Source organism: Phalacrocorax carbo, chromosome 20 (genome assembly GCF_963921805.1).
Source record: "Phalacrocorax carbo chromosome 20, bPhaCar2.1, whole genome shotgun sequence".
Classification (NCBI taxonomy): domain Eukaryota; kingdom Metazoa; phylum Chordata; class Aves; order Suliformes; family Phalacrocoracidae; genus Phalacrocorax; species Phalacrocorax carbo.
In genome coordinates this window covers 8,729,959-8,748,566 of record NC_087532.1, presented here as the reverse complement: position 1 = coordinate 8,748,566, position 18,608 = coordinate 8,729,959, and the positions used below count along the sequence as shown (strand labels likewise).

General features: G+C 65.9%; 2 protein-coding genes across 2 annotated transcripts; one reads left to right on the top strand and one right to left on the bottom strand.

Annotated features, from left to right (window-relative positions):
- Positions 1-268: 268 nt before the first annotated feature.
- RAP1GAP (RAP1 GTPase activating protein) lies at positions 269-8,883 on the top strand. Its single transcript, XM_064470442.1, is given in 22 exon segments — positions 269-363; positions 1,552-1,753; positions 1,837-1,884; positions 1,995-2,033; positions 2,137-2,322; positions 2,850-2,944; positions 3,023-3,101; positions 3,182-3,235; positions 3,334-3,417; positions 3,495-3,595; positions 3,672-3,801; positions 4,267-4,422; positions 4,517-4,588; positions 4,664-4,750; positions 5,479-5,616; positions 6,341-6,475; positions 6,477-6,607; positions 6,692-6,766; positions 8,291-8,384; positions 8,469-8,550; positions 8,643-8,710; positions 8,795-8,883. Coding segments are annotated over 20 exon segments (1,854 nt in total). The 5' UTR covers positions 269-363; positions 1,552-1,753; positions 1,837-1,845; the 3' UTR covers positions 8,804-8,883.
- Positions 8,884-9,959: 1,076 nt separating this feature from the next.
- Positions 9,960-17,819, bottom strand: ALPL (alkaline phosphatase, biomineralization associated). Its single transcript, XM_064470443.1, has 12 exons — positions 17,735-17,819; positions 16,644-16,736; positions 16,436-16,555; positions 15,841-15,956; positions 15,039-15,213; positions 14,782-14,957; positions 13,130-13,273; positions 12,871-12,940; positions 12,150-12,284; positions 11,559-11,750; positions 11,359-11,478; positions 9,960-11,253 (listed from the first exon to the last, which is right to left on the bottom strand). Exons 2-12 carry the CDS (start codon positions 16,699-16,701, stop codon positions 10,997-10,999), a joined length of 1,563 nt encoding a protein of 520 aa, XP_064326513.1. The 5' UTR covers positions 16,702-16,736; positions 17,735-17,819; the 3' UTR covers positions 9,960-10,996.
- Between the last annotated feature and the right edge of the window lie 789 nt (positions 17,820-18,608).

The following is an 18,608-nucleotide window of genomic DNA, read 5'->3' as shown; positions in this document are numbered from 1 at the left end:
GGGGGAGCCGGGGGGGTGCGGTCGGGCACCCCCCGGGGATGGAGGGGGGGGGAGCGGGGTGCCGGGGAGGGGGCGGGGGGCACCCAGGTGGTCCAGAGAAGGGGTGGAGGGGTGGGGGGGGGGTTGTCCCAGGCTGGCGGCGATGCCGTCCCCAGCGCCAGGGGCAGCTCCCAGTGCCGCAGCCCAGTTCCCGATTCCGGTAGCGTTTCCCGGTGCCGGTTGCCGGTACCGGCCGCCCCCGGAGGGGCCGCCCCGCCCCGCCGCACGTGACGCGGCGCCGTGGCTGCGAGCGGCGGGGCCCCGCTCCGCTCCGCTCCGGTACCGGCCCCGGCCCCGGCCCCGCTCGGCCCCGCCGCCCCTCCGGTAAGTGCCGCGCCGCCGGCACCGGCAACCGGGGTCCTCCCCGAGACCCCCCCCCCACCGGCACAGCCCCGGGGGGGGGGCCCGTCCCCCGGTCACCTTCAGCCGGTACCGGGGTGGGGAGGGGGGGATGCTCCGGGCCTGGGCGGGGGGGACCCGGGGGGGAGCGGGGGGGGGTGATCGGCCCCCCATGCACCCCCCAACCTGCCGCTCCCCAAAATATCCCCCCCCATGAATTGCCCCCCCCACATTAACACCCCCCTCAACCTCCCCTTCCAAACCTGCCATCCCCCCCACCCCCCACCCCGGCTACCCCTAAATCTGTCCCCCCTTTTCTGCCCCCTCCGGCCCCATCATCTGCTCCCCCCAACCCCCCCCAGCCTGCCCCCCCCCCAGCCTGGCCCCACATTTGGGTCACACTCACACCCCGGGCCTGCCCCCGCCTTGAGTGCTGGGGGGGCGAGCCATGGGGAGCCCCCCAGGACCCCGCACAGCCCCGCTGCCCGCCGGGGTCACGCTGCGGCCCGCGGGTGCACAGAGACAGGCCGCGTTTGCACGAGGGTCGCGTTTGCACGGGGACAGGTGACATTGCCGCATTTGCACCAGGGTTGTCTTTGCACGCCGTCGTGTTTGCACCAGCGTCATGCTTGCACAAGCATGGGTCACGCTTGCACCAGGGTCATCCTTGCACCTGGGGTGGGTCACACTTGCAGCAGGGGTGTGCTTGCACGCAGTCGTGTTTGCACCAGGGTGGTGTTTGCACAGGGCTGGGCTGCATTTGCACGAGGGCCCCTTTTGCACCAGGGACACGTTTGCACGCCGCCGCTTTTGCACAGGCACGGGGCGCGTTTGCACGAGCGTGGCACGCGCCGGGCTGTGTTTGCACGGGGGTGGGGTGTGTGTGTGTGTGTGTGTGTGTGTGTGTGACCCCTTTGCACCACGGCCGCGTTTGCACGGGGCGGGTCGGCACCGGGGCCGGTGTCGCCGTGTCGCCGCCGCGGGCCGTGCCCGGCGCTGTCCGTGGTGCTGCCCCCCGCGGCGCCGCCTCCCGCCCGCAGAGGGCGCCCTTCGGCGTGGGGGAGGGGGTGCGGTGAGGGTTGGGGGGGGGGGGTGCGGGGGGGTCCTCAGCAGCCGGGCGCCCCCAGGTAGTGACCCGACACCCGCCGCTCCTGGCCCGCTGGCTCCTGGCAGCCAGCAAGGCGGCGCTTGGCTTGCTGCCGTCAGTAGGCTTCAGGGGTAACACCGCTGCCTGAGCGGCCGGGCGCCATGGCAAGGGGCTGTGGGGGAGCTCTCCTCTCCCCCAGGAAGCGCCATGGACCCCCCTGGCCCCCCCCGCGCCACCTAGACGCATCGCCAGCCAGCACCGCCACCCCTTTGGCCACCCCACCCCGAGGTAAGCCCCCATGGGTGCTCCCCACCCAAGGGTGCCCACCCCGAGGCAGGGTGACGGGCACCCACAGCCCCCATTTCCCACAGGGCAGCAGGATGGCCCAGCACCACCACGCCACCCCCCCACCCCTCAAGGTAGGTGTCGCTGGGGTGGGCACACCCCACCAGCACCCGGTGCCAGCACAGCCTTCACCCACCTCAGCACCCATGGGTCCTAGCAGGGCCTTCACCCCATTGTCTTGCAGACGGAGGAGGACTACATCCCCTACCCCAGCGTGCACGAGGTAGAGCACCCGCTCCCCTCCAGAGATGGGCGCAAGGGCAGGCGGGCAGCCGGGTGCGTTGGGGGGCGGGCGGCCGGAGCACCCATCTCGGTTGTGGGTGCAGGTGCTGGGCCGGGAGGGGCCGTTCCCCCTCATCCTCCTGCCGCAGTTCGGGGGCTACTGGATCGAGGGCACCAACCACCAGCTGAGCGGGACACCCGACTCCCCCCCCACCCCGGCACCCAGCACCCGGGCAAGGCTTGAGGGCAACCACACGGCCAAGATCTACCGCAAGCACTTCTTGGGCAAGGTGAGGCCCCGTGGGTGCTCGGGGTGGGGGAGGTCCCCGTGGGTGTGGGTGGGCATGGAGACCCCAGAAACTTGGGTGCTCATGCGTATGGGTGCTGATGGGCATGGGTGTGGGTATCTATGGGCACGGGAGCCGTATGGGTACTGACGGACCTGGGTGCCCCATGGCATGGGTGCTCAGGGACATGGGTGTGCACGGGCATGGGGTCTCCATAAGTATGGGTGTCCCTGGGGTGGGTGGCTCACTGCATGGGTGCCCATCAGTGTAGGCACTCAATAGGTGGTAGAATCAGTGGGGGCAGGGGTGCTCAGGGACATGGGTGCCCCATGGGGATGGGTGCTCAGGGTTATGGGTGCTCAGGGATCTGGATGCCCCAAGGCATGGGTGCTTGGGGACGTGGGTGTCCATGGGCATGGATGCTCATGGAGACCGGTGCTCGTGGGCATGGGTGCCCCATGGCATGGGTGCCTGCCAGCAAGAGCACCCATTAATGCTGTCATGGGTGCTTGGCCTCCCCCCACACGCAGGAGCACTTCAACTACTACTCCCTGGACCCGGCGCTGGGCCACCTCGTCTTCTCCCTCAAGTACGACGAGCAGGAGCACCTCCACCTGCTACTGCGGTGAGCAGGGTGCCAGGGGACACCCGTGGGTGCTGGGTGGGGGTAGGGGACCACCCTGACCCCTGCCTCACCCTGCAGCACACGTACACGCACCCTGCACGACGTGGTGCCCATCTCCTGCCTGGCCGAGTTCCCCAATGTGGTGCAGATGGCCAAGGTGGGTGCAACATATCCAGCAGCACCCATGGGTGCCCCCCCAGCCCGGGTCACCCATCGCATCACCCATCCTTCCCGCAGCTGGTGTGCGAGGACGTCAATGTGGATCGCTTCTACCCCGTGCTCTACCCCAAGGTGAACAGGGTGGGGGGGGGCCGGGCATGGGCACCCATGGGTGGGGGGCACCCTGGGGTGCCCCCCCAACCAACCTCCGTCCCCTCCTGACCCTGCAGGCGTCCCGCCTCATCCTTGCCTTCGACGAGCACGTGCTCAGCAACCACTTCAAATTTGGGGTCATCTACCAAAAACTGGGGCAGGTATGGGGTGGGGTGGGGGGGGTTAGGGTGGGGGGCATCCCGGGTGGGTGCTGGCACCCATCCCCCCCCCACCGCAGACCTCCGAGGAGGAGCTTTTTGGCACCACGGAGGAGAGCCCGGCGTTCACCGAATTCCTCGACGTCCTGGGTCAGCGGGTGCAGCTGCGGGACTTCAAGGGGTGCGTGATGGGGTGCTGGGCGGGGGGGCACCCATGGAGCCCAGGCTCAGGGTGCCTGTCCCCCACCTCCACCCAGGTTTCGGGGGGGGCTGGACGTGACCCACGGGCAGACGGGCAGCGAGTCCGTCTACTGCCACTTCCGCGACAAGGAGATCATGTTCCACGTCTCCACCAAGCTGCCCTACACCGAGGGGGACACCCAGCAGGTGGGGCACCCATGGGTGCTGGGGGGAGATGGGGGAAGGCGGGGGGGCAAAGGCTGGGGGGAAAACACATGGGTGCTTGGGGAATGGGGAGTGTAGGGTGTCCTGGGCACCCCTATGGGGTGGAAAGGCTGGCAGGGCACCCATGGGTGATGGGGGATGCCTATGGGGCACAGGGGCTCCTGAGGCACCCATGAATGCTGGAGCAGGACACACCTATGGGATGCAAAATCTCCAGGAGCACCCATGGGTGCTGAGAAGCATCTATGGGATGCAGGGGCTAGCAGAGCACCCCTGGGTGCTGAAGGGGAGTGTGTCGATGGGATGCAAAACCTCCAGGGGCACCCGCGGGTGCTGGAGAGCACCTGTGGGGCACAGGGTCTGCCACTCCCTTTGTCCCCCCCGGTGTAATCGTACCCCGTGTCCCTCCATGTCCCCCCGTGTCCCGTGTCCCTCCCGTCCCCGCAGCTGCAGCGGAAGCGTCACATCGGCAACGACATCGTGGCCGTCGTCTTCCAGGACGAGAACACCCCCTTCGTCCCCGACATGATCGCCTCCAACTTCCTCCACGCCTTCGTGGTGGTGCAGCTGGAGCAGGGCGGCTCCCAGGGGACCCTCTACAAGGTACCCCCCACCCGTGCCTCAGTTTCCCCACCCCCACAGGGTGCAGGGGGCAACCGGGCGCCCAGTCAGCCCCCACCCCGCCCACCCGCCGCAGGTCTCCGTCACCGCCCGTGATGATGTGCCCTTCTTTGGCCCGCCGCTGCCTGACCCGGCCGTCTTCAGGAAGGTGAGCACCCATGGGTGCTGCTGGGGAGGGTTTCCCCGGGTGGCACCCACCCAGGGCTGCCCCTCGTCCCCGCAGGGCCCCGAGTTTCAGGAGTTCCTGCTGACGAAGCTCATCAACGCCGAGTACGCCTGCTACAAGGCCGAGAAGTTCGCCAAGCTGGAGGTGGGTGCAAATGTGGGTGCTGAGCACAGGGGTGCTGGGCATCTGGGGGGCGGGGGGTGCCTGCAAGGGGACCGGGTGTGCTGTGGGGTACGTGGGGGGGGCTGGGCACAACATGGGTGCTGTGCACGTGGAGTGGTGAATGCCATGGGTGCTGCAGTGGGGCTGTGCACGCTGTGGGGCCCATGTCTGCAGTGGGTGCTGTGCCTGTAAGTGGGTGCTGTGCATGCCTTGGGTGCTGCGCACGCAGTGGGGCTGTGCACGTGGGTGCCACGTACATTGGGTGCTGTGCATGACGTGGTGCCACGCCTGCGGTGACGCCGTGCACGTGGGGGCCATGTACACTGGGTGCTGTGGGGGGGGGTGGGGTGCCGTGTACACTGGGTGCCATGCGCGATGTGGGTGCTGTGCATGGCGGGGGGAGGGGCGTGCCTGCAGCAGTGGCATGCATGTGGGTGCTGTGCACGTGGGTGCTGCACCTGCAGGCGTGCTCTGGGTGGGGGGGTGCTGTGCGTGACGTGGGTGCGGTGCCGTGCGCACCGTGGGGCTGTGCGGGGGGGGGGGGGGGGGGGTGTGGGGGGGGGGGGGTCACGTCGTGGGTGACGAGGGTGGGGGTGGGGGCGGGTGCTGCGGGTCCCTGGCAGCGTGGGTGGGTGGGTGGGCGGGGGCATGGGGGGTGTCACGCCGTGGGCGGGGGGCGCGGAGCCGCCGTAGCGGTGCGGGGTGCGCAGGAGCGGACGCGGGCGGCGCTGCTGGAGACGCTGCACGAGGAGCTGCAGGCCCGCAGCCAGGCCATGCTGGGGCTCGGCCCCGACGACGAGCGCCCCGACAACGGCGCCGCCGCCCCGGGCTTCTTCGAGTCCTTCAAGGTGGGGCACGGGGGGGGGGGGGGGCTCCACACACACTCACTCCGCACCCCCCGGGCCGGGGGCGCCCGGCGGTACCGGGCTGCGGAGCCTTGCTGCGGGACCCCCCCGCCCCGCGCCGTCCCCTCCCACGCCGGTCCCCGCCGCGGCGCCCCGGGGAAATGCCTGGACACGCCCCCTGGACACGCCCCCACCGTGTTGGACACGCCCACCGCCCAGCGAGCCGGCCAACCGGCGCCTGGCTGAGGCCACGCCCATTCCGGGAGCCCCCGCCCCCTTCATAGATAGGGCCGCCCCATAAGACCTCCAGCCCCGCCTCCTTTCCCCTAAGCCCCACCCCCTGATAGCCCCACTTTACCGTAAGCCACGCCCCACTCACAAGTCCCACCCCTTCCACTGGATTACTGTCCAGATGGCCCCACCCCTGCACGCAAGCTCCTCCCATCCCGTCGGCCCCGCCCCTCCCCGCTGCCCTGTTCACCCGCGCGGCCCCGCCCCTCCCGGTCCCTCCCGGCCCCCCGGTATCCCCCGGTGCCCCCCAGTCCCTCCCGGTTCCCCCGCTGCCCAACGGACCCCCGGTGCGCCCCAGTACCCCCAGTTCCCCCCGGTGCCCCCCGGTGCGCCCCAGTACCCCCAGTTCCCCCCGGTGCCCCCCGGTCGCCCCTGTTCTCCCCGGTGCCCCCCGGTCCCCCGGTGCCCCCGGGCGGGTGACGCGTACCGCCCTCAGTCGCTGCTGGTGCCCGGGAGCCGCCGGGGACGCCGCGGCAGCGCCATCGGGCTGGGCTCGGTGGAAGAGGTGGGTACCCTGGCACGGAACCCCCTCCCGGTTCCCCCCCTGCCCCCCGGTACCCCCCGCCCCGGTCCCGGTTAACGGCGCCCCGCAGGCGCTGCTGGTGCCCGGGAAGAGCCCGTCGCGGCGGCGGCCCGGCCCGCTCGGCTCCCGCCGCTCCAGCGCCATCGGCATCGAGAGCATCCAGGAGGCGCCGGCCGGCAGGTGAGCGCCGGTCCCGGGCACGGGGCTGCCGCCGCCCGCCGTCCCCTCCCGGTGTCACCTCACTGCCCCCCCCCCCCCCGCCAGGGACGGCCCCGCCGCCGCCCCCGAGGGCGCCAGCTCCGCTCACAGCTCACCCGAGAGCCGCCGGCACCCCGACAGGTCCCGCACCGGCACCGGGACGGGGGGACGCGGCGGGACACGGGGACCGGAGGGCACCGGGGTGGGGCAGCGCAAGGACGGGCTGGCACTGGGACACGGTGGCACTGGGACGGGGTGACACAGGGACTGAAGGGCACTGGGATGGGGCAGCACGTGGGCAGGGTGGCACAGGGATGCAATGGGACAGGGTGACACCGGGACGGGATGACACCAGGACAAGGTGGCACCAGAGTGGTTGGCACGGGGCAACATGGGGACGGGACAGCACGGGGTGTCACAGGGACAGGGACACCCAGGGACCTAGTGGGGACAAGGGACAGGGATGGGGACAAGGTAGCAGAGGGGTGCTGTGGGGTGGGTTGACATCTGGGTGGCACGGGCCTGTGGTGGCACAGGGTGGGTGGCATGGGGACAGGTTGGTGTGGTGACAAGGGACATGGGGACAGGGTGGCATGGGGCTGGGACACCATGGGGTGGGATGGCGTGGGGACGGGGTGGGTTGGCGTGGGGATGGCGTGGGGACAGGGTGGGTTGGTGTGGGGACACGGTGGGATGGCATAGGGACAGGGTGGGATGGCATGGGGATGGCGTGGGGATGGGGTGGGTTGGCATGGGGACAGGGTGGGATGGCATGGGGATGGCGTGGGGACAGGGTGGGATGGCGTGGGGACGGGGTGGGATGGCGTGGGGACGGGGTGGGATGGTGTGGGGACGGGGTGGGATGGCGTGGGGACAGGGTGAGATGGTGTGGGGATGGCGTGGGGACAGGGTGGGATGGCGTGGGGATGGCGTGGGGACAGGGTGGGATGGCGTGGGGACAGGGTGGGATGGCGTGGGGATGGCGTGGGGACAGGGTGGGATGGCGTGGGGACAGGGTGGGATGGTGTGGGGACGGGGTGGGATGGCGTGGGGACAGGGTGGGATGGTGTGGGGATGGGGTGGGATGGCGTGGGGACAGGGTGGGATGGTGTGGGGACGGGGTGGGATGGCGTGGGGACAGGGTGGGTTGGCGTGGGGATGGCGTGGGGACAGGGTGGGTTGGCATAGGGACAGGGTGGGATGGCATGGGGATGGCGTGGGGACAGGGTGGGATGGCGTGGGGATGGTGTGGGGACGGGGTGGGATGGCGTGGGGATGGGGTGGGTTGGCGTGGGGACAGGGTGGGTTGGCGTGGGGACGGGGTGGGATGGCGTGGGGACGGGGTGGGATGGCGTGGGGACGGGGTGGGATGGCGTGGGGACGGGGTGGGTTGGCGTGGGGACGGGGTGGGATGGCGTGGGGACGGGGTGGGATGGCGTGGGGACGGGGTGGGTTGGCGTGGGGACGGGGTGGGATGGCGTGGGGACGGGGTGGGATGGCGTGGGGACGGGGTGGGTTGGCGTGGGGACGGGGTGGGTTGGCGTGGGGACGGGGTGGGTTGGCGTGGGGACGGGGTGGCACAGGGCCAGCGCGGCGTCGCGGCGGGCCATGGCGGCGGCCTGGCGGTGCCAGCCTGTCCCTGGCTCTGGGACTGTCCCTCGGCAGGGCTGAGAAGCCGGAGCCGCCGGATTTCTCCCACTCCTCGTCCAGCACCAGCAGCTTCGGCAGCGCCAGCGAGGAGCCCAGCGAGCCGGGCAGGGTACCGGGGGGCCGAAGGCGGGGGGCTGGGTGCTGGGGGGGGGGGGGGCAGCACCCGTTTGACCCCCCCACTCTACACCGTTAGGAGAGCCGCTCGCCCTCGGGGACCCACTGCAACGCCTTCACCGACACCCCCTGGCCGGATGACCCCCCCGGAACCCCCCCAGGTAGCCCATCACTGGGACGTCAGGCTGCTGCAGGGCTGGGGGACCCCCCCCCCCCCCCCCGGGGTGCTTATGACCCCCCCATTTCCCCCCAGGCTGCCGCCCCCCTGAACCCCCCTGCCCCGAGATCAAAATCCAGCTGGAGCGGTCCCCCCATAATCCGGTGAGACTGTGATCCCCGCTCCCAGTGCACCCCAGTATGGGGGCACCCATACTGGGGTGCACCCACTGATGTCCCTCCGCACAGGGCTCATAGTCACCCCCATCCTGGGGGGAGGGGTGTCACTGCCCCTCCCCCCCCCACCGTGTGCCACCCCCGTGCCAGGAGCCAAAGCCATCGTCCCCGGTGCAGGAGTTGGGGGGACCCCCCCCAAAAATGGGGGTGTCCCCCCCGACAATCTCTGTCACCCCAAATACCCCTTGGGGGGGGGGTGACGGACCACAAAGGGTCGTGTGTCGTGTCCCCCCCCCGCCATGGCCCCTATGCCACTTGGGTGGGGGGAGGTCCCCAAAAATGAAAAGCCGGTCCAACCAGAGCATCCCCCCCCCTAAAAAAGGGGGGAGCTCCCCCAAAGTGGGGATCCCCCTGCCCACCCCTTTTATTTTAAGGGAAGAAAGCTCCGGAATGGGTCGGATGCTGGAATTTGGGGGAGTGGGGTGGTGGGAATTATTTTTTTTCAAGTCCCCCCAAATCATGTTTGTGTTTCCCAAGTCCTGTATAAAATAAAGGTTTATTTATCGCTATGGCTGGGGGGTGCTGGGGTGGGGTGGGTGGGGGTGTCCCCCGTATCTGGGCAGGGGTCCTCAAAACCCCAAGCATCAGCAGGGGCTTATGCTCCACATGGTCTTAAAACCAACACAAATCCACCCATTTTGGGGAGCACGTCCTCAAATTCTGGGGCCTTTTCACAGCTGGGCTGAGCAAAGCCTTGCTTTTTTTTGTTGTGTTTTTTTTTTTTTAATTTTGCTAGTTCTGAGGTGCTGTGGGTACCCCAAAATGTGCCAAGAGATGCCCCCACCCACCTCCAAAAGAGGAAAAAAACCCTCTTTTTTAGCTTTAGTGGCCAACCTGGCGTCGGGAGAGGCATTTGGCCGGCAGCACTGGTGGCCGCCGGCTTCACGCCAAATCCCCGGCCAAGAAAAAGTGGTGTGTGTCGTTGTTGTCCCCCCCCCCGAACCCCCAAAAACCACGAAGCACCCCGGGACCGGTTAAACATAGCTCGGTACCGCCTGGTTTCTGGGAAGCCCCAGCGCCAGGGGTTGGGTTGCGGCTGGGGATGCCGGCGTGGGTGCAAAGAGCACTGAGCAAAGTGGGGGTGTTGCTGCAGCCCCCCCCCCGCCCCTGACCCCAGCCCCCAAACCTGGCGCTGCTTGGGTCACCGCCTTCACCCGCTCCACAGTTTGCCAGTTAATAAGAAATCGGAGCAGAGATTTATTTATAAAGCTGGTAAATAAATAAAAAGGGGGGGGGGGTGTGAGATTGGAGGGCACAGAGGGATTTTGGGGGTGCTCGGGGCGGGCGTGGGGGGGGTTGCAAACGCACGATGCAGCTGGGATGTGCAAGGGGCTGCTTGTGCACGGGATTTGCACGGGCAAGGTGGTGGTTGCAAGGCAGGGCAGCGGTTGCACGTGCACCAGTGGGTGGGGGGGGAACAGGGGCATTTTGCACGTGCAAGGCACTATGCACGTGCACGGTAGCTTTTGCACACACATTTGCACCCTCAGCGCACCATTTGCACGCCCAGAGCACCCTTTGCACCCTCAGGGGCCCCCTCCGGTGCTATGGCAGGTCTCAATCCTGCCCCCCCCCCCCCCCCCCAGCACCTTGCAAGCTGCAAGAGCCCCCTCCCCTAATTGCCCCACTCCCCTAATTACTCTAATTACCAAACCCTTTGCTCCCCTCTCCCTGCAACACCAACCCCTGAAACCACCCCCAGGCCCATCCCGCGCAGCAAATTACCTTAAACCGAAGGACTTTAAAGCAAAATAAATCAGCCAGGAGGCAAAAAGCCCCTCCATGTTTTTGGGGACAAATTAACCCGTTGAGTTAATTTTGTTTTTTTCTCTCCTGTCTTCGTGTGGTTTCTGGGCAGCCACACATGTGATGAGTTGGGCGCCCGGGTCAGTCCTCAGCCAAAGCGGACCGGGAGGCATTTTGGGACCCAGCCCCATCGCATTTCGCTTAAAGAGGGGGTTTTATCCGCCGAGGCCCCGGCTCCCATCCCAAATCCCGCAGTGGGTTCGGGATGGGGCAGGCAGCGATGCTAATTATAGGGGAAGGAACCGTGTATTTACAGAGGCAGCTCCCAGCACGAAACCACCGGCGGCTGCTTTTGCTCCGCTGAGTCTTTCTTTTTTTCCTCTCCTCTTTCCCGGGCGCTGCTATCCAAAAAAAAAAAGGGGGGAGGAATTAAAAATAAATCCCCCTCCATGGTTTGCAAGAGGCGCTTTAGCAGAGGAGCAAGAGGAGGGCGAGGAAGGGCAGGAGGATGGAGGCAGCGGCAGCGGGGCGGCTGGCGGCATTGCAGTGGGCTCGGTTGGAGCCGATGCAGGCGGCGTAAGCCATGGCGTGGGGGATGTAATTTTGCTCGTGGACCCCGTGGAGGAGGTGGGCCATGGGGCCGTGGGCGAAAACGGCCACGTCCTCGCCGCCGTGAGTCTCCTGGCGCAGCGGCACGGCCGATTGCGCCTGGTAGTTGGCGTGCGCTGGGGGAAAAAAAAAAGCCAAAAATGAGTGCTTTTTAAAAATTATTCTTAATTTAACCACGCAGTAATAATGTCAGGGGTTTTTTTACCCCAGAATGCACTCACCGAAATCCACAGCGGAGACGTTTTCTCGCTCGCCTGCCACGATTTTATAGCCGGGGCCGTTGCCGTAGAGGATGGAGGTGAAGGGTTTGCGGTCGACGTCGCTCTGCATCGGGGCCAGACCTGGCGGCGGCGGCACCGTCAGCGGGACAGGGACACCCCCAAGGCGAGGCGTCCCCCCCCACGGCATGGCTGGGACTTACCGAAAATGGGGTTCCCACGCGGGGTGTAGCCGCCGAAGGTGAAGACGTGCGAGTGGTCGGCGGTGACGACGCTGAGGGTGTCCTGGGGCGAGGTGAGGCGGGTGGCCAGCCCGATGGCCCGGTCCAGCTCCACCGCCTCGTGCAGCGCCTGCTTCGCCTTCCCCTCGTGGTGCCCGTGGTCGATGCGGCCCCCTGTGGGCCCCGGCACTGCTCGGCATCGCCCTCCGCTCCCCCCAGCACTCTCTTGGCATTCCCCATCTGGCATCACCCCTCTTGGCATCCCCCATCACCCTCCTCCCCACCCCCACTTCTCCCCATGCATCCCCATCACCCCCCCTTTGCACCCCTGTCACCCTTCTCCTCCCCATCACCCTCTTTATCCCCCCCTTTTGCATCCCCCTACTCTTTCCCTTTGCAGCCCCCTTTTATCCCCCATCATCCCCTTCAACCCACCCTTTGCATCCTCCCATCATCCCTTTACCCCCCTTTGCACCCCCTCATTCCCCCCCCTTTTTGCATGCCCCCCATCATCCCCTTCATCCCCCCCCCTTTTGGCACTCCCCATACCCACCCCTCCCTTTTCTCCCCCACCTTCAACCAGGAGGAAAAACCCCCGGGGATTTTTCTGGAGCATCCTGATGGCCACAGCCACCATCTCAGTGAGGGACGGATCCGTCTCGTTATTCCTGTCCAGCTCGTACACCATGTCGCCCGGCTCAAAGAGGCCTGGGGACAGTCACACTGCTGGGGACACCCTTTCCCCACCCCAAAAAAAAACCAAAAAAAAAAAGGGGACACACACACGCACAAATCCAGCCCCGCCACCTGCTTCTTGCACTGGCTCAGGCGTTTCACCCGCCTCCGGATCCAGGGTGATTAGACAGGAGCCAGGGGGACGCTCCCAGCCCTTCCTTCCTCTGGCCTGGCCAAATCCTGCAGCCCGCCTGGGCTGGAGAATTGCAGCACGGGCCCCCCCCAAAACTGCATCCCCAGGGGGTGAAAACTGCATCCCTGGGGTGGGGGTGGGGAGTAACAGCTTCCCTGGGGGGTACCAGCTTCCCCAGGGTGGGTGACAGCATCCCTTGGGGGGGGTGACACGATCCCTTTGGGGTACCAGCATCCTGGGGGGGGTGTTAACAGCATCCCTCGGTGGTACCAGCATCCCTCATGGGGGTGACACCATCCCTTTGGGGTACCAGCAGCCCTTGGTGGGGTAACTGGCCACTCCAGCTGCTCCAGCACCCTGGGACAGCCCAGGGGACCCCCAAGGCACCCAGCTGAGGCCAGGGCACCCTTGGGCGCTGGGACTCACCCAGGAGGAAGTCGACGTGGCTGAGGTTGAGCGCCAGCAGGTCCCGCCGGTGCCACACGTACTTGGCGACCTGGGGGTGGGGGGACAGGCAGCTTGTCACCTCCCCATCGTCTCTGCCAACCCCAGGGGCGCTTTATACACCCCTCCCCAAATTATCCACCCCCCGCCCCAGGAATGGCTTTGTAGGGTTACAGTGGGGTGACGTGCGTGTACCCCCACCCCCCCCACCCCCCCCCCCCCAAAAAACAGCCCCCGTCACCTTGCCGGGGGGCTTGGCATCGTGCCACGCCTGGACGAGGTCCCTGCGGTCCAGGCGGGTACCCCGATGCTTGTCCTCGTGGGGATACTCCACATCACTGGCATTTTTGGGGAACATATATTTCCGCCCGCCGCCCAAGATCACCTGCGAAATGGAGGGGGGGGGAAAAGTGCATTTTAAAAATTATTTTTAATTATTTTTAATTTTTTCCCCCCTGATTTGGGTTTAAAGGGGGGAAAACCCCTATGAGGCGGAGCGGGATGTCCAGGAAAACCCTGGCGCTGCACAAAAAAGCAGGCAAAACCACCAAGGAATTTCACCTCGCTCGAAATAACCCTGAATCTCTCCCTATTAATTAAAATCCAGGACAAAAATACCATTTCCAGCAGCAAATTTGGCTTTTTTAAAATTATCTTCTTTTTTTTTCACATCTGTGGGAGGGATGCTCCACATCGGGGTCCCCGTGTGAACCCGCCGGGACGGAGCCCCATCCCGCAGCTGTCGCTGTTTGCTTTGGAGCCCAACTTATTTGGCCTCCGTTATTTATAACCAAGCAGAGATTTATTTTTTTTTATCCCCCCCCCCCCCTTTCTCCACGCAGAAGGTGAATTATAAAGCTGCAAAACACCGCCGCCAAAATTATTAAGCGAAAAAGAAGGGGAAAAAAATGTCTTTTCCCCACTATATAATTATTTCCAGCCTGGGACAGAGTTAAAATTATATTAAAGGGAAAAAAAACAGAAGAAGAGGCTATTAAAGAGCTAAATAACAGGCTGAAATGTTTTGCTTTGGGGCTGTTTTGAAGGACAGAAGAGTATTTATTTACAGGGCTGAATTTCTGCGTAAATCCGCAGCGAGGGGCAGAATTGGGGGGAAAATGGAGGGTTTTGGGTATGGGAAGTATGAGAAAGGAGGGGGCTGCTGTGGATGTGGGCGGAGGCGGGGTAAGCGGAATTTGGGGGTCTGGTCCTATATGTGCTTGTGGTCCCAGCCCTACAGCTAATGGGGGTCCTGGTGGTGCGTCCATCAGTGGTCCTGGTCCCACAGCTGCTTGGGGTTCTGGCTCTGCACCCACGGGTGGTCCTGGTCCCATATCATAGACTCACAGAACCGTAGAATGCCCTGAGCTGGGAGGGACCCCCAAGGGCCATCGAGCCCAGCTCCTGTCCCTGCTCAGGGCACCCCAAATTCACACCGTGTCTCTGAGGGCCGTGTCCAAGTGCTTCTGGAACATCGCCAGGCTGGTGCCGTGATGCCTCCCTGGGGAGCCTGTGCCAGGGCTCCACCACCCTCTGGGGGAAGGACCTTTCCCTAATGCCCAGCCTAACCCTCCCCTGGCACATCTCCCTGCCATTCCCTCGGGGCCTGGCGTTGGTCACCAGAGAGCAGAGACCAGCCCTGCCCCTCCTCCTGCCCTCGGGAGGGGGCTGCAGAGCGCCATGAGGTGGTCCCAGTCCAACATCTCCTGGGGATCCTGGCTCTTTACCCGCTGGTGGTCCCAGCCCAATATCTACCGGGGGTCCCAGCCCTGCACCCATTGTTAGTCCCGGCCGCACATCTGCCCACGGCCCTGTCCTCACCCCTGGGTGCTCCCGTCCCTGTCCCTGGGTGGCTCCAGCCCACATCCCTGGTCGTCCTGTCCCCACCCCTACCTCGATGTCAGGGATGTTCTCCACCAGCTGCCGGGCGATGTCCCTGCAGCCACCCTCCAACGCGTCTGGGGGCATCTCTCCATCCGAGTACCAGTCGCGGTTGGCGGAGTGGGCGTAGGCGGCGCTGGGCGTCGCGTGGGTCACCCGCGTGGTGGTGACGATGCCCACCGCCTTGCCTGCACCACGAATTCAGGAGGTAATGGTGGGAAGACCCCCAAACCCCAGCCCTTCACACCCCCACCCCGCCAACCCCTCACCTCCATCCTTGGCCCAGCGGAGGATGGAGGTCACCTCCTGGCCCTTGGTGGTGTTGCAGTGGTCGCGGGTGACGCCGGCGCTGACGCCCACCGTCCCCTCGTTGGCTTTGACGCCGCAGAGGTAGGCGGTGGCCGTGCCCGCGCTGTCGGGCACCTGCGCGTTGGTGTTGTAGGTCTGGGGCGGGGGGAGAGATAAATAAACCACCGCCCCACCACCACCACCACGAGCACCACCACCACCATCCCCATCCCCACCCTGGAGGTCCCCTCCCCGTGCTCTTTGGCCACCCTGTACCCCCATCCTCTTTTGCCCCTTGGCCCCCCATTTTGCCCCTCGCCCCCCACGATGTGGTTGCACATCACCCCCTCGCTGCATTTTGATGCTTTTAGCCTTTTTTCAGCCTGTTTTTTTAGGCTTGGAGAGAGAGAAGCTGCTGCCACAAGCGTCCCCCGCGGGGCAAAGGGAGCCAGCTGGGAGCAGCGGGGACTTCCAATTTAATAATAATAATAATAGTTAAAAAAAAAAGCCTTTTGTTCAGCAAAAGAAAAAAAAGAGAAGCAGGGGGGTCCCGTGGCTTCCCACGGCCGGGCAGCCTCATCCCGCCCCCCCCGCCCCATTCCCACGGCCGGACCCTGGCACGGCCAGCGGGCACCAGAGCCAGCTCCCTTCGCCCGCCCCTGACCTAATTTCAGCTCCCGGTCGATGCCAGCCGCCCGCCCGTGACCTTGCGGTGGGTGTCGCATCCCCCACAGGCGTCCCGGGGGAATCCGGGATGCGACCCCCTGCCCCGGGGGGGCTCACCTTGGCCAAGGCGACGTAAGGGAACTTCTCCATCTCCAGCAGGCTCTCCTCACCCTTGCGGTTTTGCAGCTGCCCTTTGAGGATGCGGGCGGCCGTGACGGTGGAGACACCCATGCCTGCCGGGGCACCCGTCAGCTCCCGGCCGAGGACGGGCCAGCTCGCCGCACGGATGCTGCGCAGCGCCGGCGGGCACCCAAGTTATCCCAGCACCCAATTTATTGCAAACTCAGTTTATTGCAGCACCCGGTTTATTGCAAACCGAGTTCGTTGCGGCACCCGGTTTACCCCAGCACCCAGTTTATCGTGAACCCAATTTATTGCAAACCCGATTTATTGCAGCGCGCTCTTTATCGCAACACCCCATTTTTTTGCAAAGCCAATTCATCGCAGCACCCAGTTTATTGCAAACCCAGTTTATTGTGGCACCCAACTTATTGCAAACCCGGTTTATCACAGCACCCACTTTATGGCAGCACCTTTTTATCGTGACACCCGATTTATTGCATGCCCAATTTACTGCAGCACCCACTTTATCACTGCTCCCATCCTCTGCAGCCCCCCCCCAGCCCTCCTGGGGCGGGTGCCCCCATCTCACCATCACCGAGGAAGAGGATGAGGTTCTTGGCCACGTTCTGGTTGAGGCGCTGGAGCCGCAGGGCGGCCCGCAGGGTCTCCTGCGCCTGCTGCCGCCAGTACTCGGGGTCCTTCTCCTTCTCTGCGGGGTGGGAGGGGGGAAACCAGGCTCCATAGCACCCAACAGCACCCACTTTGGGGGGTACAGCTCCCCCCCAAACCTCACCTACCGGGGACCAGTGATGCCGAGCAGAGCTGGGTGAGGAGGATGAGGAGGAGAGCCTTCATGCTGTGGTGCTGAGCAGGTGCTGGATAGGAGAGAGCTGCGGGGGGGGGGAGCACCCACTCCATGCTTCAGTTTCCCCACCAAGACCTTTGCCCTGGGGCTCGGCCAAGCGAGGACGGGAGGAGAATGTCCCCTCCCTGTGCGGTCACCAATGTGACCCCCTGGGGACGTGCCAGCTCCCCCGCCGGCACCGCTCCCACGGGGCGTCACCTCGCTGGCACCAACCCGGGGTTAGGGGACGGCGGCACAGCCCCCACATGCACGTGGGACAGCGGGATCCCCGTTGCGTGGCTGGGTCCCTGTCGTGTGTCCCCATCGCATGCCCATGTCCCCATCATCACATGGCCGTGTCCCCATTGCACACCCATGTCCCATCACATGTGTGCCCCCAGCCCTGTCTGTGTCCCTGTCCCATCCCCACGTCCTCATTGCGTGTCTGCATCCCCTCGCACACCCGTGTCCCCATCGCGTGTCCATGTCCCTGTCACACACCCGTGTCCCCGTCGTGTGTCCGTGTTGCACGTCTGTCCCTGTTGCACACCTGTGTCCCCACCACTTCCCATGTCCCCATCGCAAGCCCATGCCCCCCTCGCACACCTGTGTCCCCACTGCATGTCTGTGTCCCCATGTCACACCCCCGTGTCCCCGCCAGATGCCGACATCCCCATCACACTGTGTCCCTGTTGCACCCGTGTCCCCACCACATGCCCACGTCCCCATCACACCCCCATGTCCCTGTTGCACCCCCGCGTCCCCATCGCATGTCTGTGTCCTTGTTGCACGCTTGTGTCCCCACCACATGCCCGTGTCCCTGTTGCCCCCCCGTGTCCCCTGTGCACACCTTGTCCCCATCACACCCCCGTGTCCCCGTCGCACCCCCGTGTCCCCGTCGCACCCCCGCCTCCCCACCTAACCCTCCCCTCCCCACTGCACCCCACCCCCACCCCCCGCTCCCCAGGACCCCCCGCTCCCCCGGGGGTGGCAGAGGTGGCCCCGGGGGGGTCCTTACCGCTGGGGGGGGGGACACACACGTACCCGCACAAACTTGGGTCCCGACACCCACGTCCCTCTTGGGCGGCGGGAGGAGGCCGGGCCGGGGGGACAGCGAGCCCTTAAATCCCCCCCGCACCCGGCCTTCGCCTCCTCCTCCTCCTCCTCCTCCTCCTTTTCCTCCACCCTCCCCCCGCTGCCAGCACCGGGGGGGTGGGGGGAGGCAACAAACTGGGCTTACTGGTGCCCTCTGCCGGGTTTTACTGGGAGGACTGGGAGGACTGGGGTGCACCCAAGCCTCGCTCTGCTTGCTGGGCTTCCCCGCCACTCCCGGGGGAGTGGGGTGCACCCCTGGCGGGGGTGCATCTGTGCTTTGCCGGATTTTGCATTGTTTCACCCAAATCGTGCCAGCGACATGAGCGTGGGTTTGGGGTCGGGGCGGTGTGTGTGTGCGGGGGTGTCCCTCCTGCCTCAGTTTCCCCACCCGCGCTCTTGCAGCAGCCCACGAGGGCGCCCTGCCTGCGAGGGCTTTACTGTAGGTCCTACAATAAACAAGGCTCCGCCGCAGGGGCGGGGGGCGACGCCCTCCCCTGCCTCAGTTTCCCCCTCGTGAGGGACCGTGGGGCTCCGTGCCCCGCGGCGCCGTGGGTGCCTTCCCAGAAGGTGGCGGTCTCAGCCCAAAAATCCGCACCCCGAAAGCTTCGAAGGGGGTGCCACCAAGGGCGCCCCGACGCTGCCCCGACGCCACGGGGATGGGCACAGCTCCCCGGATCCCTCCGACACCCCCCCACCCGGCCCCCGGCCCTCCCCATCCCCTCCCCACCCCCTCCCCCCGCGCTTTCCCAGCCCAGCAAAGAGGTTTGTAGTTCCATGCGTGAGATGAGTGTGTCAGTGCTCAGCCCGGCCGGCCGGCACAGGG

Coding starts and splice junctions, on each gene's coding strand:
- ALPL (XM_064470443.1), bottom strand. CDS start 16,701: ATGAAGGCTCTCCTCCTCATCCTCCTCACCCAGCTCTGCTCGGCATCA. Junction 15,214..15,840: donor CTTACGTCGCCTTGGCCAAG/GTGAGCCCCCCC, acceptor CCCCCGCCCCAG/ACCTACAACACCAACGCGCA. Junction 13,274..14,781: donor AGAACATCCCTGACATCGAG/GTAGGGGTGGGG, acceptor TCCATTTCGCAG/GTGATCTTGGGCGGCGGGCG.